Here is a 26,297-nt window from a genome sequence, read left to right as displayed (position 1 = left end):
ATATATAGTTTGAAAAAGCAGCTTGAGGATTCTGAATTCTAGATCCTACAACAATGGACTTAGGTGTCAAAATATCTCAAACTAAAACATATGCAGAATATATGAATCATAAATACTATACTAACTGGACAGAGTAACTCAGAGATATGAAAAAAACAGGGTCTAAAAATTTCATGACCTTTGTCACCATCACCATCAAACCCATTGTTAAGCATGTCTAAATAAGTATTTCCTATTAAAATGTAAGGCATGTTTATTAATACAGATACTATGAGGAATCAGTAATTTTGAGGGGAGCACTCAATGTTCCAAGTTTGTTGACACTTCACTTCTTGACTTAAATTTTAATTTAAAAATGTATTAATTAGGTTTAGTTACTGAAACCTCTATGAAATAATGTAACATGAGAAACACCATATGATACAATTTATCAAATACAATGTGGCAAGCTGAACATGAAGATTAAAAAAACTTGATACCTGCTTGGAAAGCACTTTCATGTGCCCTACACTTCCCCGGCAATATGCTTCAAGGATGACACCAAACTGTACTGAGACAGCAGGGATATGCACTTCTGACCTACAAATAAGTTAATAATATTAAGATGGGTTGTTTATAAAACACTTCAGATCACCAAATAAAAATACCAACTTCATATTCTATTATCAAATAAACTTTTAATACTGATCAAAAAACAGAAGAAACATGATCTTGTTCACAACTATTAGTGGGATGGTCAACTCCCCAAGTCTTTAAACACCATAGTTCAAAACCATGTGTGATTTTGTAATTAGTTATTTTTTTTATTCAAAACACCCAAAATTTTCACATCTTACTTTATTTGATTTTCACAGTTGAAATGGCAATACTGCCAATTAAAAGACAATAAAGTAAAACACAAAGATCTGACTCATATCATACAACTGACTAAACCCTCAATTATACAATTTTTTTTTCAGCTAAAGAATGCCATACATGTTTGAAAAAGGAAGGAACACCATGTTTTGTTATTCCTTGGGGGGCTTAAAAATAGGAAGATTGAACTGTATGAAAAGATGACTAATTAAAAAAAAGAAAGGAAAAACCTCTATGAGTAAATAGGAAGTCAAGATTCAGAAATGTAACCCCCAGAATTAACATCAAAAAAAAACAGAGCTTATTTTTCTTAAGAAGTTTACCTAAAATGGAGGAAAGTCATATTTTTCTGACGATCACTGATTTTAATACTCTGAAGTCCAGATGAAAACGACAAAAATGTGTGAGTACAGAGTCAGAAATGAGGATTCAACAATTTCCCCAGAAACAGAAGGATTTTAGTTATCCTTCCTGATTTTACCCCAATATAAACTTGCTGAAATAAGACTCCTATATTTCTGAAAATGACCTAATAAAGCAGTTAAAAATGTTGCTGCTGTTACACAAAAACTTTAAAACCTCTACCTGTTAGTAGCAATGATATTAATACCAAAGCCTTTCAAAAGGAGTCCGCAGATCTGATTTTAGCCCAAATATGTTCTAAGTACACAATAAGTACACCTGACTAGAAAATAGCAATACATTATTAGTTTCAGTTAAAATATCAAGGAGGCTTGGTGGAACACTTATCTGAATTACTTTGCCAAATCCTGAAAATTAAGAGTTGAGTATGAAGAAACAGAAGACATCAAAAAGCGTGTAAATGTTATATATGGCTCAGGAACAACTACAGCAGCTGACGGATAGACTAAATGTTGCATGTTATTCTGATTTATATTTACAAAAGCACAAAGTAGACGCAAATTAAAAAATAAAAAAGACTTACCTAAGGTGCCAAAATAGAAACTGCCCTATCCTCCGATTAGCAAGCGCTCTTTCTAATAGGAATCTAGACAGAGCACAATCAAGAAAAGGCTCATATTTTAAAACTTGCACCAGTTGTAAAAGATACTGAGAGAGTTCTTCATCACTAAAAGAAACAAAAGACAGATAAGTCACTCAACAACCAGTGCCAAAAAAAGATCCCTTCCTATCAAGCTATCAAATACTAACTTACTGAAACACAGTGGTCCTTTTGGGTCAGGCTTATGGCATGCTTACATTCACTATTCCACTGTTAAAATAACACAAAAAAAGCTCAAAATTTCCTGTGGGGAGGAGGGGAAATGGAAAGGAAAGAAGTAAAGAACAGGTTTATAGGGCATTTCAATTAAATTACCTAGGTTGATACGATTAATGATTGCATTTACAATCAGCCCAGAGCTTCTATAAAATCAGGTACCTTAATACTGATTACTCATCATGCTGGAAAAGTTATATTCTCAACCAGTTTTTTTTTTTTTAAATAAAAATTCCATTAGTAATTTAACAATTTATTTTCCTGTATCATTAGGGTTAGGTAATTCCTTTTCCCAGATAGTCAGTGAACATTAAAATATTAACTTTAAACTATTTAAAGGATAATGAAATGAGTATATGTGTAAGTGGGAACGGATTCCCTGAATTAATACAACATAATATTGTAATTAAATAAGCTGAATTAATTAAGGTTAGTGGTTCTCTGTTTTCTGCCTATCTCCAAACCATTCACATGTAAACACATTCTCATCAAAGGCAATTCCAATGGTCAGGTAAGATAGGAATCCCAAGTCCCCTACTTGCTAACTATAGTCTTGGGCAATAAATGGTTAAAAAAAATCTAATGCAGATCTGGGACTGAAACCCAGGGCACTACATTAAAAAAATACTCAGAAGTAGAAAATTTATCATAGGAAAGTCAATCAGAATTAGCCATATGGAACATGGAGAGCACAACAATCTCCTCCTGGGGATCTATACATTAAAACAAACAAACAAAAAAAAAAAAACACTTGGCTAAAAGGGGGCTGGGTAGCCCCTTCCCCTCAGGTCTCCAATGCAACTAGGAACCTCATTTTTAAAAAGTGTTCAACAATCTAAAGTTTATTGTAAAATCTATGCCCTTTATAAAACTTAGAAATGGTGTAAAAGATAGAAAGGAAGTATAGAAACAGAAGGAGGCTTCCTCTTTCCTTATACTTCAAACTTCACTCCCCTAAAAAAACAACTATAGAAGAATTTGTGTATTTCCTTTGGACATCACATGACCTGAAACATATATGACTTTTAAAAAGAAGAAAAAGGATTAACAGTATCCATAATTTTCTGAGAACTTCTATTTTTCAAATAACCATACAGTATAATCTTCATTCTTGAGACTAGAAATAGATAAATCTGAAAATGCCCATTCTCTGAGACGGTCTCAATAATGACATTTCTTCAAATAAAGTTCATAGATTTTCACACATGTACTGGCCAAAGAGAACTCTACAAGCATGTTCACTGTAGCACTGTTTATAACAGGAAAGTCTGGAGAAAACAAAATGTTCCTCAATATGGAGTAAATAAGATATATCCCTATGAAAGAATATTTCAGAGTAGTGAAGGGAATGAACTATATTTATATGTAATTAGAAAGAATGAGGGATCCCTGGGTGGCGCAGCGGTTTGGCTCCTGCCTTTGGCCCAGGGCGCGATCCTGGAGACCCAGGATCGAATCCCACATCAGGCTCCCGGTGCATGGAGCCTGCTTCCCCCTCTGCCTGTGTCTCTGCCTCTCTCTCTCTCTCTCTCTCTCTGTGACTATCATAAATAAATAAATAAATGAATGAATGAATGAATGAATGAATGAATAAATATTTAAAAAAAAAGGTTTAGAGAGAATGACCTCAAAAACCTATGCTGAATTTTTAAAAAGATTTAAAATAATACATATGGTAAGACATATCAGTGTAATTTTTAAATGTACAGTGTTACTCTATTTTTTTTAATTTATTTATTTATTAATGAGAAACAGGGAGAAAGAGAGGCAAAGACACAGAGGGAGAAACAGGCTCCATGCAGGGAGCCCGATGTGGGACTCGATCCCAGGTCTCAGGATCAGGCCATGGGCTGACGGCGGCGCTAAACCGCTGAGCCACCCGGGCTGCCCTCTCTATATTTTTATAGTTATAAAATGTAGTATAAACAGAAAAATGTGGTATAAAAGGATACATGGTCAAATGCATGATAATGATTGTCTTTGGGAAGTGAAAGCAATCAGGATTAGGTAAAAAAAAAAACAAAAAACTATGAGGACTTCAGCTTTTGCTATAATGCTATTTGCTTAAAAGTATTAAAAAATGACAAAATATTAACATTTCTTAATTCTGAGTGATAGACAGAAAAGAGTTAACATAACAGCAGGCCTGAATGTTATCCCTTAAAAAAAAGCCTGTTTACAACACTGGCCTTTTAGCCTGCATCTGGAAAGAAGGATTTCAGAAGGCTTCTCACCACCTAACAGGTAAGAATGGCTTTGCATGGGTAAATTGTTCTCACAAACAGTATGGTTTACGCTCAACATCCATCTTCTTTCTGGGAGTCTAGAATTTTGCTTTTGTGTTAAGCAGAGGGTGATTCTGTAACTAGCCCCCAATAAAAACTCTAGCCACCAAATCTCTGAGGATCGTCCCCAGTAGACAACATTTCAGACATGTTACAACTTGTTGCTGAGGAAATTAAGCATATTCACTGTGATTCCACTGGTAAAGAACTCTTAGAAGCTCCTGCATGGTTTTCTCCAGTCTTTGCTCCATTAATCTTTTTCCTTTACCAATTCTACATGGTCTCCTTTTGCTATAATAAATCATAGCCAAAATATGAATATATGTGAGTTCTGTGAATTCTAATGAATCATGGAAGCCAAGGGCGATCTTGGTTGTGTGTCTCTGGGTTTTGTTTTGTTTTTAAGATTTTATTTATTTATTCATGAGAGACACAGATAGAATGAGAGATAAGAGACACAGGCAGAGGGAGAAGTAGGCTCCATGCAGGGAGCCCGACGCGGGACTCGATCCCGGGTCTCCAGAATCATACCCTGGGCCAAAGGTGGCACTAAACTGCTGAGCCCACCTGGGCTGCCCCTGGGTTTTGTTTTAAAATAGAGAGTAAACGTGAAAGAGGAAGGAAAAAGAGAGAAAGGTGGAGGGAGGAATATAGGGAGAGAGGGGGGAAAAATGCTTTTAACTCTGAATAATTCCTAGCTTTTTCCTTTCTTATCAACATTCAAGCAGATATCACCTTCTCTATCTACCCCCACGTTATTCCTTTTCCCCAAGAAAGCCACCTGCAGAATACCTCATCTGTCGCAGGCAGCCCACAGCATATTCTCGCACGTACTGATCTGGATAGTTGAAATCTAGAAGCTCTAAGGCCTCCCGGGGGGGCAGTTTAGGCCAAATCTGAAGTAGTGCCTGAAGCTGTTGAAAAATTAAAACTGGTTCAGAAATTATAGAGGAGAAAAATAATCTATTTTTTCTTGGCAAAAGATGGGAAAAGAAAAGCATATGTACAATTACTGAGGCCTCAAAAATCTACTCCTATTAACATGGACTAATAAAGACTGTCTTTGTTGAAATATTCTATAGATAAGCAAGTTTAAAAAGCTATGAAGTACTTACCTGGGAACAGAATGATATACTGAATATAATGATTCTACAATCATTACCATTTAATAATTTTTTAAAGGAAGAAAGAGAAATGATCAAGAAATATTTAAAGGTAAAATTCAAAGTACAAATATAAGCTGTAACACTCAAGCTAATGATAGCTAATTTACATATAAAAAGAGTTCATTAATAACTCAACATAAAATTATTTAGGGGGGACCTTACTTTTAGTTCTCAATATTTTTAAGAATATCCATCACTTAACATAATTATTTTATTGACCGTATATGTTTAAAACCTTTAAATCACAATAAATGACTAAAAAGAAATAGTTTAGGGGCCCCAGGTGGCTCAGTCAGTTGGGCATCTGCCTTCAGCTCAGGTCGTGATCCCAGGGTCCTAGGATTGCACCCCGCATCCAGCTCCCTGCTCAGAGGGGAGCCTGCTTTAACCTCTCCCTGTGCTCCTTCTCACTGTGCTCTCTCTCTCTTTTTTAAATAAATAAAATCTTTAAAAAGGAAAAAGTTTATTTTCTATAAACAAAGTAAATATAGCCAGTCTACTATTTATAAATGTCACATAGAAATGATCTAGACAGAATAAAAAAGAATCTCTCCATGGGGATGAGGTGGGACTGCAGGTAGAGGGTGGATTCTAGCAGACATGGTCACATCTTTGGAAACCTTAGCTCCAGAAAACCCAAATACCTAGAAAGAATTCTTACCTGTCTCCCATCAGATCACTGTGAGACTCATCTCACAAAGTTGCTCCAGGCAAAAAAAAGTCACTGCCTCCTCAAGGTTAGTTATGTTTATAGTACATATTCTTATCAGGGATAGTTAAATGAGAAGAAAAGTGGTTTTACAAGAGAGCAAAAAAAAAAAAAATTTTTTTTATAATTATGATTTGTGGCTAAGTTCAACCCTACCTGATAAAATCATATTCCTTAATATCTGATCAGTATTATCACATAATATATATGTGATATTGGGTATCACATAAGTAGCACCTTGAATCTAAAGACGACACACAAAATGTATGCAACATCAAAACACAAAAATATGGCAAACAGATGGCAATGACTGAAGGACTTCTCTCAACTGACTGTCATTTTCACAGTCATACTGCAAGAAGTAGCCAGAGAGTATTTACTGCCTAGCTGCCTTGTTGTCATTTAAGTTATGTGAGACTTCGGGTTTAAGAACTAAATAAAAATAAGTTATATTATTTTAATTCTAATTTTTCAACCCCTCTCATTAATTATGTCAAATGGAAAATAGGTCAATAATACTTGAATGAATATCTAGAAGCTAAGTTAAAAAGTATGTCTATATGAAGCAATTTTAACCTCACTAAAGATACTTTTAAAGAAATTCATTTTTCTATTACTTTACATTTGCAGAATACTTTTGGATAACTTTTTAATATTTGATTATATTGCTATTACTACACATTTACATAAACATACATAAACTGCTAACATCATATGAAATTTGGTATTACAATTTAGATAATTACATAAGTTATTTAAATATACTAAAATGTTAGTTTTTTAACTTTTACCTTAAGATCTTAATTATTCTTAAATTTGCATAAATAAAAATAGGCTTTATACTTGCTCGTTTTATGTATATAGCACATATATGCGTACAGTACATAAAAAGACACATACTTACCTATGGTATAAAAATATCATGGCAATGGGGCTATTAGAGAAAAAAGTCTGAAATGGCTCCTAACAGAGATGCCTGGGTGGCTGAGTCGCTTAAGCATCTGCCTGTGGCTCAGGTCCTGATCCCAGCCTCCTGGGACAACACCCCATCTCACAGAACCCAATATTGTATCAGGCTCCCTGCTCAGTTGGGGAGTCTGCTTCTCTCTCTTTCTCTGCCCCTACCTCCTGTTCATGCTCCAGAGTTCATTCTCTCTCTCTCATTCTCTCTCTCTCTCTCTCTCTCTCTCTCAAATAAATAAATAAATAAGATGGGGGTGGGGGGCGGGTGCAGCGGCTCCTAACAAGTGTAGTAATGAAAAAAAGTTAACAAATACTGGTTTAAAGATAGGAAACACCTACCTCATACCACTTTTTTTGTCACAGATGGGACTCCCTCCCCACTTTGACCAGATCCTAACTGGCGAGCAATTCCCATTATGGGTAGAAGAATTGGGGCGGGGGGGGGGGGGGGACCATTTCCCAATTTCCAGTTAGCACATGGAATACGGAATATATTGTTACACAAAAACAATTCTGAAAAGGGTAGATAACATTCAGTAATACTAGAAAGTCTAACTATGCTGTGAGTTAAAACCTCCCCTATTATTGGAAAGAAGCTACCTCTATTAAGTTTACTTACAATTAAAAAAACAAAAAGTTCACTTACAATTATTAAAGCATTAATATAAAATTAATAAATAAATGTAAAACTATTTCAAATAAATAAATAAATAAATAAATACATACATACATACATACGTGTGAAGCTAAATAAAATATCAAAACTCACTACTTTAGTTTGGGAAAAGCTATGAAAGTGAACAGGGAAATCTGACTCAGCCATATAAACAGTGAAAGCAGTGTTAACCAACCCATGCCTTCTGCAAAGACTATTGAAACCCCTTTCACATTATGCCAACAGAGTATTTTCCTGTGGTTTAAGGGAGGGCTACTCTTCTTTTTTTTCCCCCTGGGGTGGTGGTGAGAGGGAAAAGCTACTCTTCTATAGAATTTTTACCCATGGCTTAGGCCTCTAGAATCAGAATACAAATCTTGTAACAGACTTCTGGCTCTCCACTTCTTAAGGCAGAGTCAATTTATTAAAAATATAGTTTATATTCCATCTTTTGTACCCATTCACTGTAACTAGCAATGGGACAGAGTTGGGAAAACAAAACACATTACTTTTTATTCCATCAGCGTTTCTTCTCTAGACACTTAAAAAAAAAAAAAGAGGATTAGGACTGGCTTTCTTCTATCAAAATGAAGAATGTTTGTTTATATCTGAAAATAACTCTTAAAAGTTATCTCCTGGAAATGAGATAAGTGTGTTAAATTCCTAAATGTAAAAGTTTTCTGTCCCCAGAGTTCAAATAAAGAAATATGAGGGGTGCCTGGGTGACTCAGCTGATTAAGTGCTGACTCTTTATTTTGGCTCAGGTCATGATCCCTGGGTCCTGGTATCGAGCCCCACATGGGGCTCTGCCCTTAGTGGAGAGTCTGCTTAAGGATTCTCTCCCCCCCACCCGGATCCCTCCAATTACTTGCTCGCACACTCTCTCTCTCTCTTTCTCTAAAATAAATAAATCTTTAAAAAGGAAAGAAAGATTAATGGAAAATTAGCCCATTCTTTTTTTTTTTTTTTTTTTTTTAAGATTTCAGAGAGTGAGAGAATGTGCATGTGCATGCGTGCTAGTGGGAGAGGTCAGAGGGAGTCCTCAAGCCGAATGGCTGCTTGGCATAAAGTCTGAAGTCCAGCTAGATCTTATAACCCATGAGATCACCTGAGCCAAAACCAAAAGTCGGTGGCTTAACAAACTGAGCCACCTAGGTACCCTTCATTCCATCTTCTGACACCTAACATAACCTCTCTTTTAGATATCTTTTAAAAGTACAGCAAGAGGGATCCCTGGGTGGCGCAGCGGTTTGGCGCCTGCCTTTGGCCCAGGGCGCGATCCTGGAGACCCGGGATCGAATCCCACGTCAGGCTCCCGGTGCATGGAGCCCGCTTCTCCCTCTGCCTGTGTCTCTGCCTCTCTCTCTCTCTCTCTCTCTGTATGACTATCATAAATAAATTAAAAAATTAAAAAAAAATAAAAAATAAATAAAAGTACAGCAAGAAATTTCTTCCAATTCCATACAAAATAATAATATGATGCATTTCTTGGATAAGCAGTTAGAACTGGACATTATCCACTAGAAGCAGGCAAACATGCCAACTAAAAAATGCTTATATTCTACCATTATGGGAGTTCATAGAAGACTAACCTTGAATTTAGGGAAATAAGTGGCTGCTAAAACCTATACAGAAATAGTTCCTTTTCAGAGTAAGTAATGTTCATATGGCTAATTGCAAAAACAGTCTAAATGAGGCACATTATAATTATGTAACATGATTCAAAAAATTGTTAAAAAATAGAAATAAACTCAGAAGAAGTCCTAAGCTGACAGAAGTAAAATAATAAAATAAATTTTAAATGTATATAAATATATAAATAAATATGCATTCCTTGAATTTTTTAAAAGTCTTACAGATTTCACACTTATATATAACACTGTATGTTAACTATATTAGAATTAAAATTTAAATAAAATTTTAAAACGTCATTATAAATTTACTAAGACCAGAAAATGTTATTTTTTTTAAAGATTTTATTTATTTATTCATGAGAGAGGCACAGACACAGACAGAGGGAGAAGGAGGCTCCCTGTGGGGGAGTCTGATGTGGGACTCCATCCCAGGACCCAGGATCATGCCCTGAGGTGAAGGCAGACGTTCAACCCAGCCACCCAGGCATCTCAAGACCAGGAAACTTTAAACTATCCGCTAAATTCAAACAAGGTGAACAAATTTAGTTATTTTAAAATGCCAAATGTATTTGTTCTGATTTAAAAAGCACATCAAGGACCTTTCTGTAGAATACTGATAACCAACTGGATTTAATAAATGCCAGTGCTTCTTGATAGGACTCTGAAAACTATATCAAGGAGTTAAAATTTGGCGGCTTTTTTTTTTAGAATACTTTTTTTCCTTTTCTTTATTCTACCTAAAGGCAAACATTCATCAACACTGCCCAATTAAAATGAATGTTAAAACTGATTGAAAAGGTTTATGCTCTAAAGTATTAGCTTCTAGAAATAGAGGTAATTTTCAAACAATACCTATTGATTTTATAACAGTCATTGCAAAGATTAAAGTCATTTTAAGATTAAAACTTTGGGGCTCATTGATAAAACTGTTAGAAAAAATCCAGAACCTACTACATGCAGGCAGGGATTATAGATAATTAAACCACAAGCCATGTTTTAATCGTTCTTATTGAAAGATACAAAATACCTATCTAGCATCTGGGATTTTAAAATCTTAAACTGTCTAGTCTATCATTTAATGTAGAATTTATATGTAAAATTTAAAACCTGAAAATTTCTCCTATAGAAAATTATCCAACCTATGGAGATATAGGTTCCATTTTACATGAAATCAACAAAGTAATATATACTCCCAAAATGAATCACAAAATACAAAAATTATCTTTTGTTACCTGAGCAACATCCTCAAGCTTATTCCACTTGATCGACAGCAGTAATTTTGGCAGTGACTGTGGAAAATTCTCTCTGCAATCTTGTCTCAAAGTCCATATAAGATCCATTTCATTCTCACAAAGTTGAGACAAAGGATCCCTGTCCAAGATTTCTTTCAGTACAGCAAGAAACTTTTTTCCACCTCGACTCTAAAGGAAGTAAAATTACTCATTCATTACATAACTGAATTCTGTGAATATCACTGGCAAACACTTAGCAAATTTTTATACAATGAATTTATAAACAATTAAGCTTTAAGATACTAAAGATCTAATTCCTTAAAAAGGTTAATAAAGATGGATGCCCTTTTTATAGGTTTTATTGACAGCATATTAAATTTGTAAGCTAAGGATGAAAGAAAGAATTATTCTCAAACAGTTCTAAAAAGAGGGGGAATATTGTTTCTTTAAAAATCCATATGCAAACACTAGGTGGCAGAATTGCAATTTGGACTAAAAAGTCATTTATTATTTGAACTGAATTTCTATAGTTCCATTTTAATTTTCAGTTTCTATAAACAAACAAAACAGCAAAGATGAACCAAATATATGAAGTTTTAAAAAAAAGTATGTGTCTTGTTGGCTCAGAGGCATCAAAACCATTTGGTTTAAGATTTGAATCCTGGATAAAACTAAACATGAATCAAATACCATTATTCCATTTTCTTTTCTAATCTGTACAAGAATATACTAAAATAATGAAGATGGCCCAAGCTATTTTTTGGATCTAGACTCTGAATTATCAAGACATTAAAGGAAAGTGATTCACTTCTTCAAACTTAAAGTAAAACTATACCATTTAGGCCAAAATACATTTAAAAACAAAACAAAAAATAGGGACACCTGGTGGTTCAGTAGGTTGAACATTAGACTCTTGGTTTCAGCTCAGGACATGACCTTAGGGTCATGACATGGAGCCCTGTGTGGGGCTCCCTGCTCCCTGGGGGCGGGGGGTGGGGGTCTACTTGAGGTTCCCCTTCTCTCCCTCTGCCCCTCCCCCCTCCCCTCACCTGCACTTTTGTGTGTTCTCTAAAACAAATAAAATCTTAGAAAACAAAACTCTCTAGAATTATGACAAGATTCTGTATAGACTTATATTCTATTATTATGTAATTCTGTACTTCACGTTTTTAACTGCAATTTCATACAAGTATTAAAATCATCATACTAACTTTCTAAAGTAATGAGACTTAAAATAATATATGTATATGTACAAAAGAATGGGGACTAGGATTATTATACCATAGGCATAATTGTTCAGAAAATCTGAAAGTATCAACAAAAATATTATTGGAACCAATGCATAATTAGGGCAAGATTGTAGGACACAAGTTTAATAAACAAAAGTAAATTACTTTCCCATATATCAGCAATAAACACGTGGAATTTGAAATTAAAAATCTAATACCACTTACATTAGAACCCAAAAATATGAAAACTTAGGTATAAAACTAACAAAATATGTACAAAATCTACATAAGGAAAACTACAGACCTCTGGTGAAAGAAATCAAATAAATAGAGAGATTTCCCATGTTCATGAATAGGAAGATTCATTATTACAAAAATGTCAGCTCTTCCAATGTAATCAATAGATTCAATGCAAACCCAATCAAAATTTTGAAGATGCTCACAAACTGATTCTAAACATAGACAGAGAAGACACAGAATAGCCAACATAATACTAAAGAAGAAAAAGATGAAGGACTCATACTACCCAACTTAGTAAATGTGAAATACAAAACTAGAAAACGCCTAGAAGATAACATAGGAGAATCTAGATGACTGTTTGGCAATGACTTTACATGTAAACCAAATGCATGATCCATCAATAAAAGAACAAATAAGCTGACTTCACTAAACTTAATATTAACTGTTCTGTGGAAGACATGGTCAAGAGGATGAAAAAACAAGACTGGGAGAGAGTATCTGCAAGTAGACTTATCTGATAAAGGATTGTTATCCAAAATACACAGAAAGAACTTTAAAAATTCAACTATTAGAAAATAAGCCATCAAACTAAAATATGAGTCAGAGACCTAAATAGACACCTCACCATATAAGACACAAACATAGCAAATAAGCATATAAAAAAATGCTTAAAATTATGTCATCAGGGAAATGCAAATTACAACAAAAATAAGTTCTAATATCTATTAGAACTGGCCAGAATCCAGAACACTGACAACATTGAATGTTATTATGGATGTGGAGAAACACTTATTCACTGCTGGTGGAATGTAAAATACTACAAAACCACTTAGGAAGACAGTTTGGCAGTTTCTTACAAACTAAACATACTTTTACCATATAATCCAGTAATCATGCTCCTTAGCATTTACCAAAAGGAGTTGAAAACTTATACCCACACAAAAACCTGCACACAGATGTTTATAGCAGCTTTATTCAAAACTGTCAAAACTTGGAAGCAACCAAGATGTCCTTCAGTGGGTGAATGGACAAACTGTAATACATACAGACAATGGAATATTATTTAGCACTAAAAGAAAATGAGCATTCATGCCACAAAAGACATGGAGGAACTTTAAACTCCTATTACTAAGGGAAAGAAGCCAGTCTGAAAAGACTACATGCTGTATGATTCCAATTTATATAACATCTGGAAAAGGCCAAACTATGAAGAGAATAATAAGATCAGTGGTTAGGCGTCTGCCTTCAGCCCAGGGCATGATCCTAGGGTCTTGGGATCAAGTTCCACATCGGGCTCCCTGCATGGAGGCTGCTTCTCCATCTGTCTGTGTCTGTGCCTCTCTCTCTCTCTCTTTCATGAATAAATAAATGAATAAAATCTTAAAAAAAAAAAAAAACAAAGGATCAGTGGTTGTCAGGGGTGGGGTGGGGGAAAGAATAGGCAGAGCACAGACGATTGGCAGGACAGTAAAAATACTCTGTATGATAATGATAAATACATTCCATTATACATTTGTCCAAACCCACAAATTGCACAACACCAAGAATGAAACCCAAGGTAAACTATGCACTTTAGGTGATTATAATGTATCAATGTGGTTTGTTCTAAGTAACAAAGATACTGCTCTGGTGAGTGATGTTGATAATGAGAAAGAGATATGCACATGAAGGGACAGAAATATATGGGAAATCTCTATCTTCCTCCCAATTTTGTTGTAATTCTAAAACTGCTCTTTAAAAAATAAAGTATCACTTTAAACACACACACACACACCGTGTACAATGATGTAGTTTTATATTTACATCCTCAACCTAAAAAGGATATACCTTATTTTACAGGCTTGACAGTTTCTCTGAAAAGTTACCATCATAAGTCATTGGAGTCTGAAAATCAAACTCCTACGCTTATACATCTTAAAATGAAACCTGTTACTGCAAACAACAGAATCTAAATTGTTCATGTCAGAGAAACAGAATGCTGTTAAATACTGCAAAAAGCTAGAAAACCTACTGTAATTCCCTGAATCAAAATAAGACTCTATAGACCTACAATAAGTAAATATCCTGAAGACCTAGCAGTAAACTAAAAGGGGAGAGCAGGGACTTAGCTATATAATTGTACTATGATTGTTTACTGAGCTATGAAAAGCATAGCACTGAATAAAGCCAAGGTAAAAATAAACTACCAGAAATGTGGTATAAAGCCCCAAGAACACAGAATCCTACATTCTTTTGCAAAACCCAAAACAATCAGTAATGTTAACTTATATTGTATAGGGTAAATGGTGAACTCATAAACCTGTTCAAAAGCTTGAACTAAAATAATGGTAGAAAGCAATGAAAACTAACAGTCATATTCTCTGTCTTTATGTTTAGATTTTTCAAATTCATGTACATATTACTATATAATAGTGATTATTGGCTGAAATAAAACAAAGCAAATATACTTTGCTATAAAGCCCATCAAACACTGACTGTGGTTCTTTCCCCTTCGAAATGGGGGTTGTGAGGGATGGGTAGAGGGAGGGGTAAAAAAGGCTGGAAAACTCATGGGTCATATTCAGAAGGGCTAGAAGCTCAGACAGCATGTTCCCAGTATGTCTGCTGAGGACAGAATTAACTATGTGTTGGCCAGACTTGGGATCTGATCAACACGTAACAGGATAAGGGAGGCCATGCAGTCGGGGCTGATGAAAAAACTGAGAAGATAGTTACATGATTGGGAGATTGATCACAATCAGGGGTTTGAGCAAATAAATAAATATATTGAGATTAACAGAAATCCAGATTTGTCAATGTCAGAAAACAGAATTACAAACATAAAAAGGTAAAGGCTAAAAAAAATCCTGTGGTGGTGGATCTAATAAATTAAATATATTGATAAGAACTTCTGGTTTTTAATATTTAATAGATAAAGCAATATATATCTCTGTGCTTATATATGCCAGACTATATGCAAACATATATATACATGTTACCTAGCTGTTTTGTGAAAAGGTCTAGATGCAATTGCATACCAATAGCAATAAGCTTATACGGTGCCCAAATCTTAGATTCTAAATACTTTTCACACATGGAGTCAGGACTCTCTAGAGAAAAGACAGATCCCAAAGCTAGGTTGGGGAAAATAACAGATGGACCTAGAATACTTTATTATACCAGAAAGAAGGAAATGCTCAAAGAATGATAAAAACATGTCAAAAAGACACAAAAAGGCATGAATGGGCTGCCAAATCTGGATCATTTTGAATATCAAAATGAATGACGGTAACAAATTATAAGTCATTAATAAAGCAGAAATTATGAATACATACTACTCTAAGTAAAAAAAAAAAAAAGACTAAATAAATGAACTAGAAGAAAAACCTTTACCCTATAATATAAACCAACTAATAAATCGAAGAGAAAAATTAATTTGAAAATCAGCACTTGGGAAATCACTGTAATGATACTGATTCAGGCAAGATGTGTTAATAAATGTTTATTAAAAATAAGTGGGTCAAAGTTTAACATGAAACGGGATGGTCAGTCTCAAAATATGCCCACAAAATACTTTATACCTAAAAAAAACTAAACAAAAAAAAAAAAAAACAAAAACCTAACAGACACTATCCTAATCAAGTAATAAAAATTAACATCAATAGTAATAGAACAAATTAACATTATTTGCCTGCTGATAAAATACAGTAAGAGAAACACTCCACCACTTCAATTCAATGTATTACACCATTCAAAATGCATAGCTGGAATCTGATCATGACAAAACATTAGATAAATACACTGAGTAACCTGCTAGAAAAGGAACTGACCAGTATTCTTAAAATGTCAGAGTCAGTGAAGGTAAAGAAGACTGAGGAAAAGAAAACCAAAGATAAATGGCAATAAAATGCAACAATTAACCAGGGTTAAATCCTGGACCTATATCAAACTTTTTTTTTTTTTTAAGATTTTAAGTATTCATGAAAGACAGAGAGAGAGAGAGAGAGAGAGAGAGAGAGAGAGAGGAACAGACATAGGCAGAGGGAGAAGCAGGCTGCATGCAGGGAGCCTGACGTGGGACTTGATCCTGGGTCTCCAGGATCACACCTTGGGCTGAAGGCGGTGCTAAACCGCTGAGCCACCTGGGCTGCCCACAAATGTTATTTAGAAAACTGGACAGAATTGAATGGAATGTGTGCATGAGAAAAAAGAACTGTACCGACATTATTTTCCTGATTTTTATGAACAGATTCTGGTTAAGTATGAGAATGTTCTTGTTTTTAGGAATTATACACTGAAGAATTAAAGGAGTAAACGGGAACAATGATGCCACTTAATATCATATATTCAGAAAAAAATGCATATACACAGACTGATAAAACAAATGTGCCAAATGTTAACAGTTGGGGAAGCTAAAGAAAGACTATACAAGAATTCTTTGTATACTTCCTGCAAGTTTTCAGTTAAGTCAAAAAAAATTTTTAATGTTTGATATTTCCTTCCCTAAAATTGAGGGCTATGAAAACTCCAAATCATTCTCCTAAAAAAATTTCCTAGCCACATTTCCAGACCTGTGAACTAATGGCTTGAGTCATCATCTGCATTCTCCAAAGCGAACCACTGAAATTTTGAGTTTCTGCAGTAAGAAAATAACATAAAATTATAACATGTTTTAAATGAGAGCAGGGTTTCTCAACCTCAGTACTACAATTATTTGGTTGTAGGAGGATGGTCCTGTGCATTATAGAAATTTAGTAGCACTCCTGAAGTCGACCCACAACATGCCAGAAACACTCTCATGAGTTGCGACAACAGCCAAGAAAACCTCTAGACAATGCCAAATGGCCCATAGAGGGCAAACCAGCCTCAGGTTGAGAACCACTAAATAAAAAGATCAAAAACTGCCAATTCTATAATCATAATTCACAAGGATCACAGTTTTCCCATTCTACAGACCCAAGATCCTTGGCAAACATCTGTTTTAAAAAATACCAACACCTATTAGGATGACTCCTGTAAAAAAAACACAAAAATGATGGCAAGGATGTGAAAAACTGGAATGCTTTTGCAGATGGTAGGAATGTAAAATGGTACAGCTATGGTGGAAAACAGTATAGCAGTTCCTTAAGAAAATTAAAAAGAGAATTAATAGTATGACTCAGCAATTCTACTTCTGGTATATATCCTAAAGAATTGAAGCAGAGTCTTAAAAAGATATGGTGTATATCCACGTTCACAGAGGCATTAATCAGAAGAGCTAAATCCTTGGAAGCAACTCAAGGACTCATTGATGGATAAATGTAAAGAAAAACTGTGGTATATACATACAATGAAATACTATTTGACCTTTATTTTATTTTATTTTATTTTATTTTATTTTATTTTATTTTAATTTTTATTTATTTGTGATAGTCACAGAGAGAGAGAGAGAATGAGGCAGAGACACAGGCAGAGGGAGAAGCAGGCTCCATGCACCGGGAGCCCGATGTGGGATTCGATCCTGGGTCTCCAGGATGGCGCCCTGGGCCAAAGGCAGGTGCCAAACCGCTGCGCCACCCAGGGATCCCCCTATTTGACCTTTAAAAATGGAAGTTAACACACGCAATAACATGGGACAAAAAACTGAGGGCATTATCCAAAGATGAGCCAGTCACAAAAAGGTAAAATACCATATGATTCCATTTATGTGAGGTAGCTAGAATGGTCAGATTCACAGAGACAGAAAGTAGAACAGTGGATGCCAAGGGCTGAGGGGATGGGAAAATGGGGAGCTGTTTAATGGGCACAGAGTTTCAGCTTAGCAAGATGAAAAAGTTCTGGAGATCAGTTGCACTTAACAATGCAAGGATACTGTAAATATATTCACAATACTTCACACTTCTGAAGTCTAAACTTAAAATGATTAAAATTTTATGTAGTGTATTTTAACACTATTTAAAACACTTTTAATTCCAAGAGCAGATTTAAGTCCCTTAGCTTATAGTAAAGGATTATAAGATAAATTCCTTAATAGGACTCCTGGTAGTAAATACTGATGGTATTGGGATCCCTGGGTGGCGCAGCGGTTTAGCGCCTGCCTTTGGCCCAGGGCGCGATCCTGGAGACCCAGAATCGAATCCCACATCGAGTTCCTGGTGCATGGAGCCTGCTTCTCCCTCTGCCTATGTCTCTGCCTCTCTCTGTCTCTCTCATAATAAATAAATGAATAAATGAATAAATGAATAAGTGAATGAATAAATGAATAAATCTTTTAAATATGTAGATAGAGAGAGGTTGATCTCTTAAAAGAGCCAAGATGCACAGAATGCATTAAATCAAAAAGGGAGAAACTACATACATAAAGATCCATTTATTTTTTTAAAGGATGTATTTACACATAAAGGTAGTATGTAAATGCATACACTGCATTAGGATTAATATCTATAAATTAAATTGCTTACAGCTATCTCTGAGGACAAAAAGTAGGTGGTGGTTTTAAGAATAACTTTCACTTTCAGTTTCACAATTAATTAATTATACTATGCCCCCAATTTTTTTAAAAAAGGGATATTAAACTTGGGCCAGAACATCCTTAATAAGAAGGGAACCTTCTGATTTAAGTAAGGTACTAGCAAACCGTAGGAGAAATAGTAAAACTTAAGTTACCAGTTACCGTTCTGATGTTTGAGGGTCAACATTAAGACTAATAAAGAGTAATAAAAAGAGGCATTAAAATGAAGATATCCTCATATAACTATTATCTCTGAAAACTAAACTGTAATTATCTGTTTTAATATAGGCTTGTTTTGTCATACTTGTTTTGTTTGCTATATTTTACAAATTGAAGGATTATGGCAACCCTGCATCAAGCAAGTCTACCAGCACTATTCTTCCAACAGCATTTGCTCACTAAGTGTCTCTCTGTCTCTTTCTCATAATTCTCTCAGTATTTCAAACTTTCTCATTATTACTATATTTGTCATAGTGATATGTAGTCAGTGATCTTTGCTGTTACTGCTGTTAATTCCTTGTAGATGCTATTAACCATATCACAGAAGATGGCAAATATAATCAATAAATGTTATATTCATCCTGACTGCTCTACCAACCAGCTATTTCCATCTCTCCCTCTCCTAGGGCTTCTTTGTTCTCTAAGGCACAATAATATTGATAGTAAGCCAATTAATAATCCTACAATGGCTTCTAAGTGTTAGAGTAAATGGAAGAGTTGCATGTCTTACACTTTAAATCAAAAGCTGGAAATGATACAACCTAAGAAGGCATGTCAAGAGCCAAGACAAGGCAAAAGCTAGGCCTCTTGCACCAAAAACTTAGCCAAGTGGTAAATGCAGAGGAAAAGTTCTTTAAAAAAAAAAAAAAGAAAAAAAAAGATTTTATTTATTTATTCATGAGAGACACAAAGAGAAAGAGGCAAAGACACAGGCAGAGGGAGAAGAAGCAGGCTCCCAGATGTTGGATCCTGGGATCAGGACCTGAGCTGAAGGCAGACGTTCAACTATTGAGCCATCCAGGCATCCCAAGAGGCAAAGTTCTTAAAGGAAATTAAAAGTGTTACTCCAGTGAAAACGTTAATGACAGGAAAGCAAAGCAGACTTATTGCTGATATAGAGAAAGTGTTTGTGGTCTGGATAAAAGATCAGTCATACTACTACTCCCTTAAGCCAAAGCTGAATGCAAACAAGGCCCTAACTCTTAAATTCTATGAAGCCTTAGAGAAGTGAGGATGCTGCAGAAGAACAGTTTGAAGCTACAGAGATTGGTTTAAGAGGTTTAAGGAAAAGACCTAACTCTGTAACATAAAAGTGCTAAGAGAAGCAAGTGTTGATGTAGAAGCTGCAGGAGGTTGCCCAGTAGATCTAACAAAGATCATTAATGAAGGCGGCTATACTTAACAACAGCTTTTCAATGTAGATGAAACAGCTTTATATTAGAAGAGAATGTCATCTAAGTGTTTCACAGCTAGAGAGCAGAAGTCAATGTCTGGCTTCAAAGCTTTGAAGGACAGACTAATTCTCTTTTTAGGGGCTAACACAGCTGGTGACTTTAAGTTGAAGCCAGTGCTCAATAACCATTCCAAAATCCTAGGGCCCTTAATAAGTGTACTAAATCTATTATGCCTATGCTCTATAAATGGAACAACAAGGCCTGATGACAGCACATCTGGGGTTTACTGAATATTTTATGTTCACTGTTAAGACCTACTGGTTAGAAAAAAAGACTTTTCAAAACATTAGTGCTGACAATGCACCTGATCACTCAAGAGCTCTGATGGAGATGTACAATGAGAATGATGAGATTTTCATGCCTGATAACAAAACATCCATTCTGCAGCCCATGGATGAAATTAATAATTTTGACTTTCAAATCTTATTATTTACGAAATATATCTGATAAGGTCAAAGGTGCCATTGAGAATGATTCTTCTGATGGATCTGGGCAAAGTAAACTGAAAACCTTCTGGAAAAGATTCACCATTCTAGATGCCATTAAGAACATTCATGATTCATGGAAGAAGTCAAACTATCAACATTAACAAGTAGTTTGGAAGGAGAGGATTCCAACCCTCACAGATGACTTTGAGTGGTCCAAGACTTCAGTGGAGGAAATAACTGCAGGTATGGTGAAAATAGCAAAATAACTAGAATTAGAAGTGAAGCCTGAAGATATGACTGAATTGTTGAAATCTCATGATAAACCTTGAACAGATGAGGATTTGCTTCTTATGGATGAACAAAGAAAGTGGTTTCTTGGGATGGAACGTACCAGTAATGAAGATGCTGTGAAGACTGTTAAAAATGACAACAAAGGATTTAGAATATTACATAAAGTTAGTTGATAAAGCAGCAGCAGGGTTTGAGAGGACTGACTCTAATTTTTCTTTTTTTCTTTTTTTTTTAGATTTTATTTATTTGTTCATGAGAGACAGAGAGAGAGGCAGGGACAGAGAGAAGCAGAAGCAGGCTTCCATGCAGGGAGCCTGAGGTGGAACTCGATCCTGGGTCTCCAGGATCACACCCTGGCCTGAAGGTGGCGCTAAACCGCTGAGCCACCCGGGCTGCCAGTGACTCTAATTTTGAAAGTTGAAAGAAGTTCTACTGTGGGTAAAATGCTACCAAACAGATTGCTGCTGCACAAAAATCATTCAGAAAAGGATGAAGAGTCAACTAATACAGCACACTTTATTGTACTATTTTAAGAACTGCCATTGCCACCCCAACAACCTTCAGCAACCCAACCCTGATCCGTCAGAAGCCATCAACATCAAGGCAAGAACTTCCCCCAGCAAAAAGATTACAACTGCTGAAAGATCAGATAATGGTTAGCATTTTTCTTTTAAACAAAATAGTGTTTTTACTTTAAGGTACTTGTTTTTTAGGCATAACGCTATTGCACATTTGACAGACAACAGTATAGTGTAAATCTTTTATACGCACTGGAAAACCAAAAAATTCACAACTAACTTTATCATGATACTCTCTTTATTGCAGTGGTCTGGAACAGAACTTACACTATCTCCAAGGTGTGCCTATAATTAACAAACTGTTAAGTGGATACTCGTAATAAACTTCTTTTGTTTCTCTAAAGAGAAGTGCTCAAAGTATTTATAGTAGTAGATGACCTGCACTGCAGGACTATGGATATTTTTGAGAATTCCAAGGGCAAAGCAGAAGACACCCTGGGCCAGACATTTCTCCAACTATCCATCATAAAATACTGCTTTGATTCTATGTAAATGACAAAAACATACATTATCTCCATTTTGCCTCCTAGCCTCTATATAATTGCCATTTTATGTAGAATGGCTTTATACTGAAGACACATTAAAAACTGTAAACAGGTAACATGAAAAAGGAGTATCAGATTCGACTCAGCAAAGTCTTAAACTATTTAAGAGTTAAAAAATTAAGCTAAAAAGTATAGGTGGTAGAAATCTACATATATTGTAAACTAAACAAAGTAATCTATTTTGTAGTCTTTGGGTAGAAACAATGGGCATAGCATATATGACAGAGACTGCTGTTTGTCCCTCAGTATTCTTTGTGCTCTTCCTTTATTAACTAGAATCTCTTTTTCTTAGCCAAGTACCTGCCTGGCAAACTAAAGACTACCTTTCGCAAGCCTCACTTGCAGTTAAGTATGGGCATGTGAGTAAGTCCTGGCAAATAAGATGTGAGCAGCAATGATATCCTCAAAAAAGAATAGGTGTGGCCTCTACTCCTGCTTTTCCTTTTACCTAGTCCTGCTGGCTGGACCATAATAATATGAGAAGCTGAAGCACTAAATTAAACCATGAGACAGAAACTATATGTTAACATAACAGACCACCAAAATGGAAAAAACCTTGTTCCCCAGAGCTGTAGATCTTGGCCTGAATATATCTCCTGTTATGTGTGAAAAATTACAGCCTCTTCATTCAACTCAATAACATTCACAAAGATAGTACAGTTAATCTATGAAGTGTCATAGCATCTCTTAAAGACTGCTGATGGGGGCACCTGGGTGGCTCCATAAGTAGTACATACAACCCTTGATCTTACATTTTGTGAGTTTAAGGGCCAAGTTGGACGTGAAGCCTACTTTAAAATATAAATTAATCAAATTAAAAAAAAAAAGACTAGCTGCTGAACCTGTGTTTATATCAGAAAAGGGTTTACCACTGAACATAGACCACCTATAAACACCTGCCATTCAACAAAACATTTGTATGTACATATTCACATAAACTCTCAGACTATTCTTGCATAAGAGTATGGTCATCTCTAAGTCATTAGCATAAATGAGATGCAAGTAAGTAGTAAGGACCACATTATAATAAGAAAGGATCATTTTAAAACCTTGATACTTACTGATACATTAGCACTGTCACTGCTTGCAATCTCAGCTGCCTTCTCGATTATCTGTTAAAAAAAAAAACTTTTTAAATTAAATTTTGGTGCTTGTATTTGTAAAATTTTAATTGTAAATGATTACAATTGTACTTAGACTACAAGAAACAACATGAGGTCTGGCATGCTTTATAATGTAAACATGAACTCTAAATGCAAAATGGTCTCCAGTGGGGATTCCCAATCTTCAAAGTCTTGACAATTGAGAGTCAATGGTATTATAAGGGACCGTGACTCCTAGGGTGTATAGGGTGCATCAGCATTGTCCGTAGATTAAAAAAATGCAAAGACTTGAATATGTATGTGAAAGAATTTTTTTGGTATGTGAAAGAATTTTAAATACAGGTAAATATTTTCTGATTAAGAAAATGCAAAGGCATGTAAGAGTTACTAAATGATTAGGTTTTTGTCTTTTGTCATTGTTTTTTTACTGAATTAACAAAAGTAGAGTATCAAAGACAGCCTAAAAATATCTCTTGAATTCATTAATTTCAAGAAGGGCTCTGATTCTTGAAAATATGGGAAAATCAGTGTTAAAGAATCTGAAGATTTATATCCATTTACTGGCTTCTATAATCCTAAATGAATAATTTGACCATATCCTCATATGTAAAGTGTAGTGATAACTTTTATCCTATTTCATACGGTTGTTATGACAAAATGAGATTATAGTTATTAAAATTAATCAATAACCATAAAATTGACTTGAAAAGCAAAATGTATACAAGTGCTCACAACAAAAATAATTATATTAAATAAAAATATGGGAACTTTCACTTTTATATGTATTTGATTTTTTAAAATAATCACATGTAAATTATACAATTTCAAAAACCCCAATAAGTACAAATATATTTATACATATTTAAAGACAAAACCCTCTAACTCAAGTTTATGTTCAAAGACAGACTCTAAGAAATTACAAAGGCAAAAGGAAAGTTTAGTGACTTAGGCAATGCTGAAATAAGACATTTTAAAGAAGCTGGATTTCCCTTGAAATATTAGACGAAAACTCTTGTATTTGCATAGGATATTCTATTTATAAAACTGCTTTAAAAAGCACCCCATTTGATCCAAAAGAAACTATAACTGATTGTTGAATACATACTATAAATGAACGCAAAAACAGTCATAGCTTGGAGTATAAAGTGTATCATAAGCAGCTATGCCTTCTGGTTAAATTGCTATTCTAAGGAATAAAGCCATAGCATGAATGCAATGGATGAGTCAAAATGTACCTTATATTCTACTCAATGTACAATAAGGTATATGGTTCTTGGCATATTTGGGATTTGTACTACTAACCATAAATTTAATTTGGCTATATATTACTGATCAGAAAGTCATTTCAGAAGAATTTGAAGTGAAAAGTTATTTTTTATGTGGATAAAACTCAATTAAAATAAGAGTAAAGAAGAAACATTAGGGAACATAAATTTAATTTATACACTATTTTAAAAATCTATACTATACAGGTCTGAAAGTGCTGAATTTTAAAATACAATTAAGCTTAAAAGTGGATTAATTTGAATATTAATTAGTATAATATCAATTTTTAAAGGAAGATTATTCTCACATAGATTAAAGAAATAAAATAGACTTGTTATTGAGAATTTGTTCCAAGATTTTCTCATAAAAATCGGCATCAATCATATCTGAAACAAAGATGCCAAGCCTGAAGATAGAACATATGACAGCCTAGCTCCCAGAATGTAAATGAGCATAGCCCCATTTTCAACCCTCCCCCATAACCTTCTGATACTCAAGATAAGAAGTTTGTAAGGAAATGTGTTTAAAAATGTAAGTCCTTGCTATAGATTCTACATAAATAACAGTACCTTAAGAAATCTTATTAATAGTAACATTCAACATAAATCATCTGTTCTTTGAATATCACAGCAGTGACTACGTCATTAATCCCTGAACATGCTGGGCAAGCTTGAATGTACATTTGACATGCTCAGACTTACATATGAATGCATTTATAGCCATTTTAAATTGAAAAGAACCTCAGAGGGACACCTGGGTGGCTCAGCAATTTAGTGCCCGCCTTCAGCCCAGGGTGTGATCCTGGAGTACCAGGATCAATTCCCACATTTGGCTCCTTGTATGGAGCCTGCTTATCCCTCTGCCTATCTCTTTGCCTCTCTCTGTGTCTCTCATGAATAAATAAAATATTTTTTAAAAAAAAGAACCTCAGAGAACAAGTATGATTTCCTCATTTTATAAATGAGAAACCTGATCTCCAGAGATATGATATGATATGATGTCTCACCTGGTCAGTGATAAAGCCAAGACTAAAAAGAGTTAGTTGGCTCCATGCTGAATCAAGTTGCCAATGTATGTGACATTTGAAAGAGAAACAAACATGTAAAGATTAAACTATAAACATGCAGAGCCAAGAATGATTCGATGATTTTCATGCATAGTGGCCCTTTAAATAATTGGCTTACCTTATCAAAGGGAGGATAATAATAAGGTTGTTTTTTATTCTCTGGGAATTTGATATGCAAAGCTGTTGCATTTTCAGTATATGGATTTGTTTGAACAGTTCCCATTGGATTCAACATTTCTTCAAGTTCATCTAAAATGTGCAAATAATTTTATTAAAAAATATTTTTGAAACTAAACTAAAATAAAACCTTAATAGAAAAAATTTTAAAAGTATGTCACCTAAGGGGCACCAGGGTGGCTCAGTATGTTAAGGCTTTGGATCAGGTCAAGATCCCAGGGTCCTGGAATAGAGCCCTATATAGGGCTTCTTGCTCAGCAGGGAGTTTGCTTCTCACTCTGCCCCTCCTTGCTGCTTGTGTGTGCCTATGTGTGTGTATGTGTAGTGCGGGTACACGCTTGCTTGCTCTCTCTCTCTCTCATACTACTCCCTGTCTCCCTCAAATAAATAAATTAAAAAAAAAAAAAAAGAAAAAAAGGATGTCACCTAAGGGATTTGGAAGACAATTGTTATCAGTAAGCCTCTTATTTACTGTTAATACTTGACACAAGAGTTGAATGTGAGTTTACATACACCTCTAAAATAAGAAAGTTTGCAAAAATTAATACCTACCCCAACTCCTTCTTCAAATTTGATAATTATTCTCAATCATGAAATTAAAAAAAAACTTAATTGGAATTGCTCTCCATCAAAATCAGGTGACCCACAGAATTTTTATTACTTCACAACATATATGAATTTATTACTTTCGATGGTCATCACAGCACCCAAA

The 26,297-nt window shown here is 34.8% G+C and overlaps 2 protein-coding genes across 5 annotated transcripts in view; one reads left to right on the top strand and one right to left on the bottom strand.

Annotated features, from left to right (window-relative positions):
* PIK3CB (phosphatidylinositol-4,5-bisphosphate 3-kinase catalytic subunit beta) overlaps positions 1 to 26,297 on the bottom strand; it is a 203,721-nt gene that overhangs the window by 45,493 nt on the left and 131,931 nt on the right. For all 4 annotated transcript variants that reach the window (XM_077864962.1, XM_077864961.1, XM_077864964.1 and 1 more), the window contains 6 exons: positions 25,527 to 25,657; positions 23,035 to 23,085; positions 10,740 to 10,928; positions 5,173 to 5,294; positions 1,802 to 1,945; positions 480 to 579 (listed from right to left, as the gene is read on the bottom strand). In XM_077864962.1, coding sequence (XP_077721088.1) covers positions 480 to 579; positions 1,802 to 1,945; positions 5,173 to 5,294; positions 10,740 to 10,928; positions 23,035 to 23,085; positions 25,527 to 25,657 — 737 coding nt within the window. The remainder of the gene's footprint in view (positions 1 to 479; positions 580 to 1,801; positions 1,946 to 5,172; positions 5,295 to 10,739; positions 10,929 to 23,034; positions 23,086 to 25,526; positions 25,658 to 26,297) is intronic.
* FAIM (Fas apoptotic inhibitory molecule) overlaps positions 1 to 26,297 on the top strand; it is a 119,418-nt gene that overhangs the window by 73,724 nt on the left and 19,397 nt on the right. The gene's annotated exons all lie outside the window — the stretch shown is intronic.

This window comes from Canis aureus, chromosome 22, assembly GCF_053574225.1.
Source record: "Canis aureus isolate CA01 chromosome 22, VMU_Caureus_v.1.0, whole genome shotgun sequence".
NCBI lineage: Eukaryota > Metazoa > Chordata > Mammalia > Carnivora > Canidae > Canis > Canis aureus.
The sequence above is the reverse complement of the archived record's forward strand: the minus strand, read 5'-3'. Positions and strand labels throughout refer to the sequence as shown.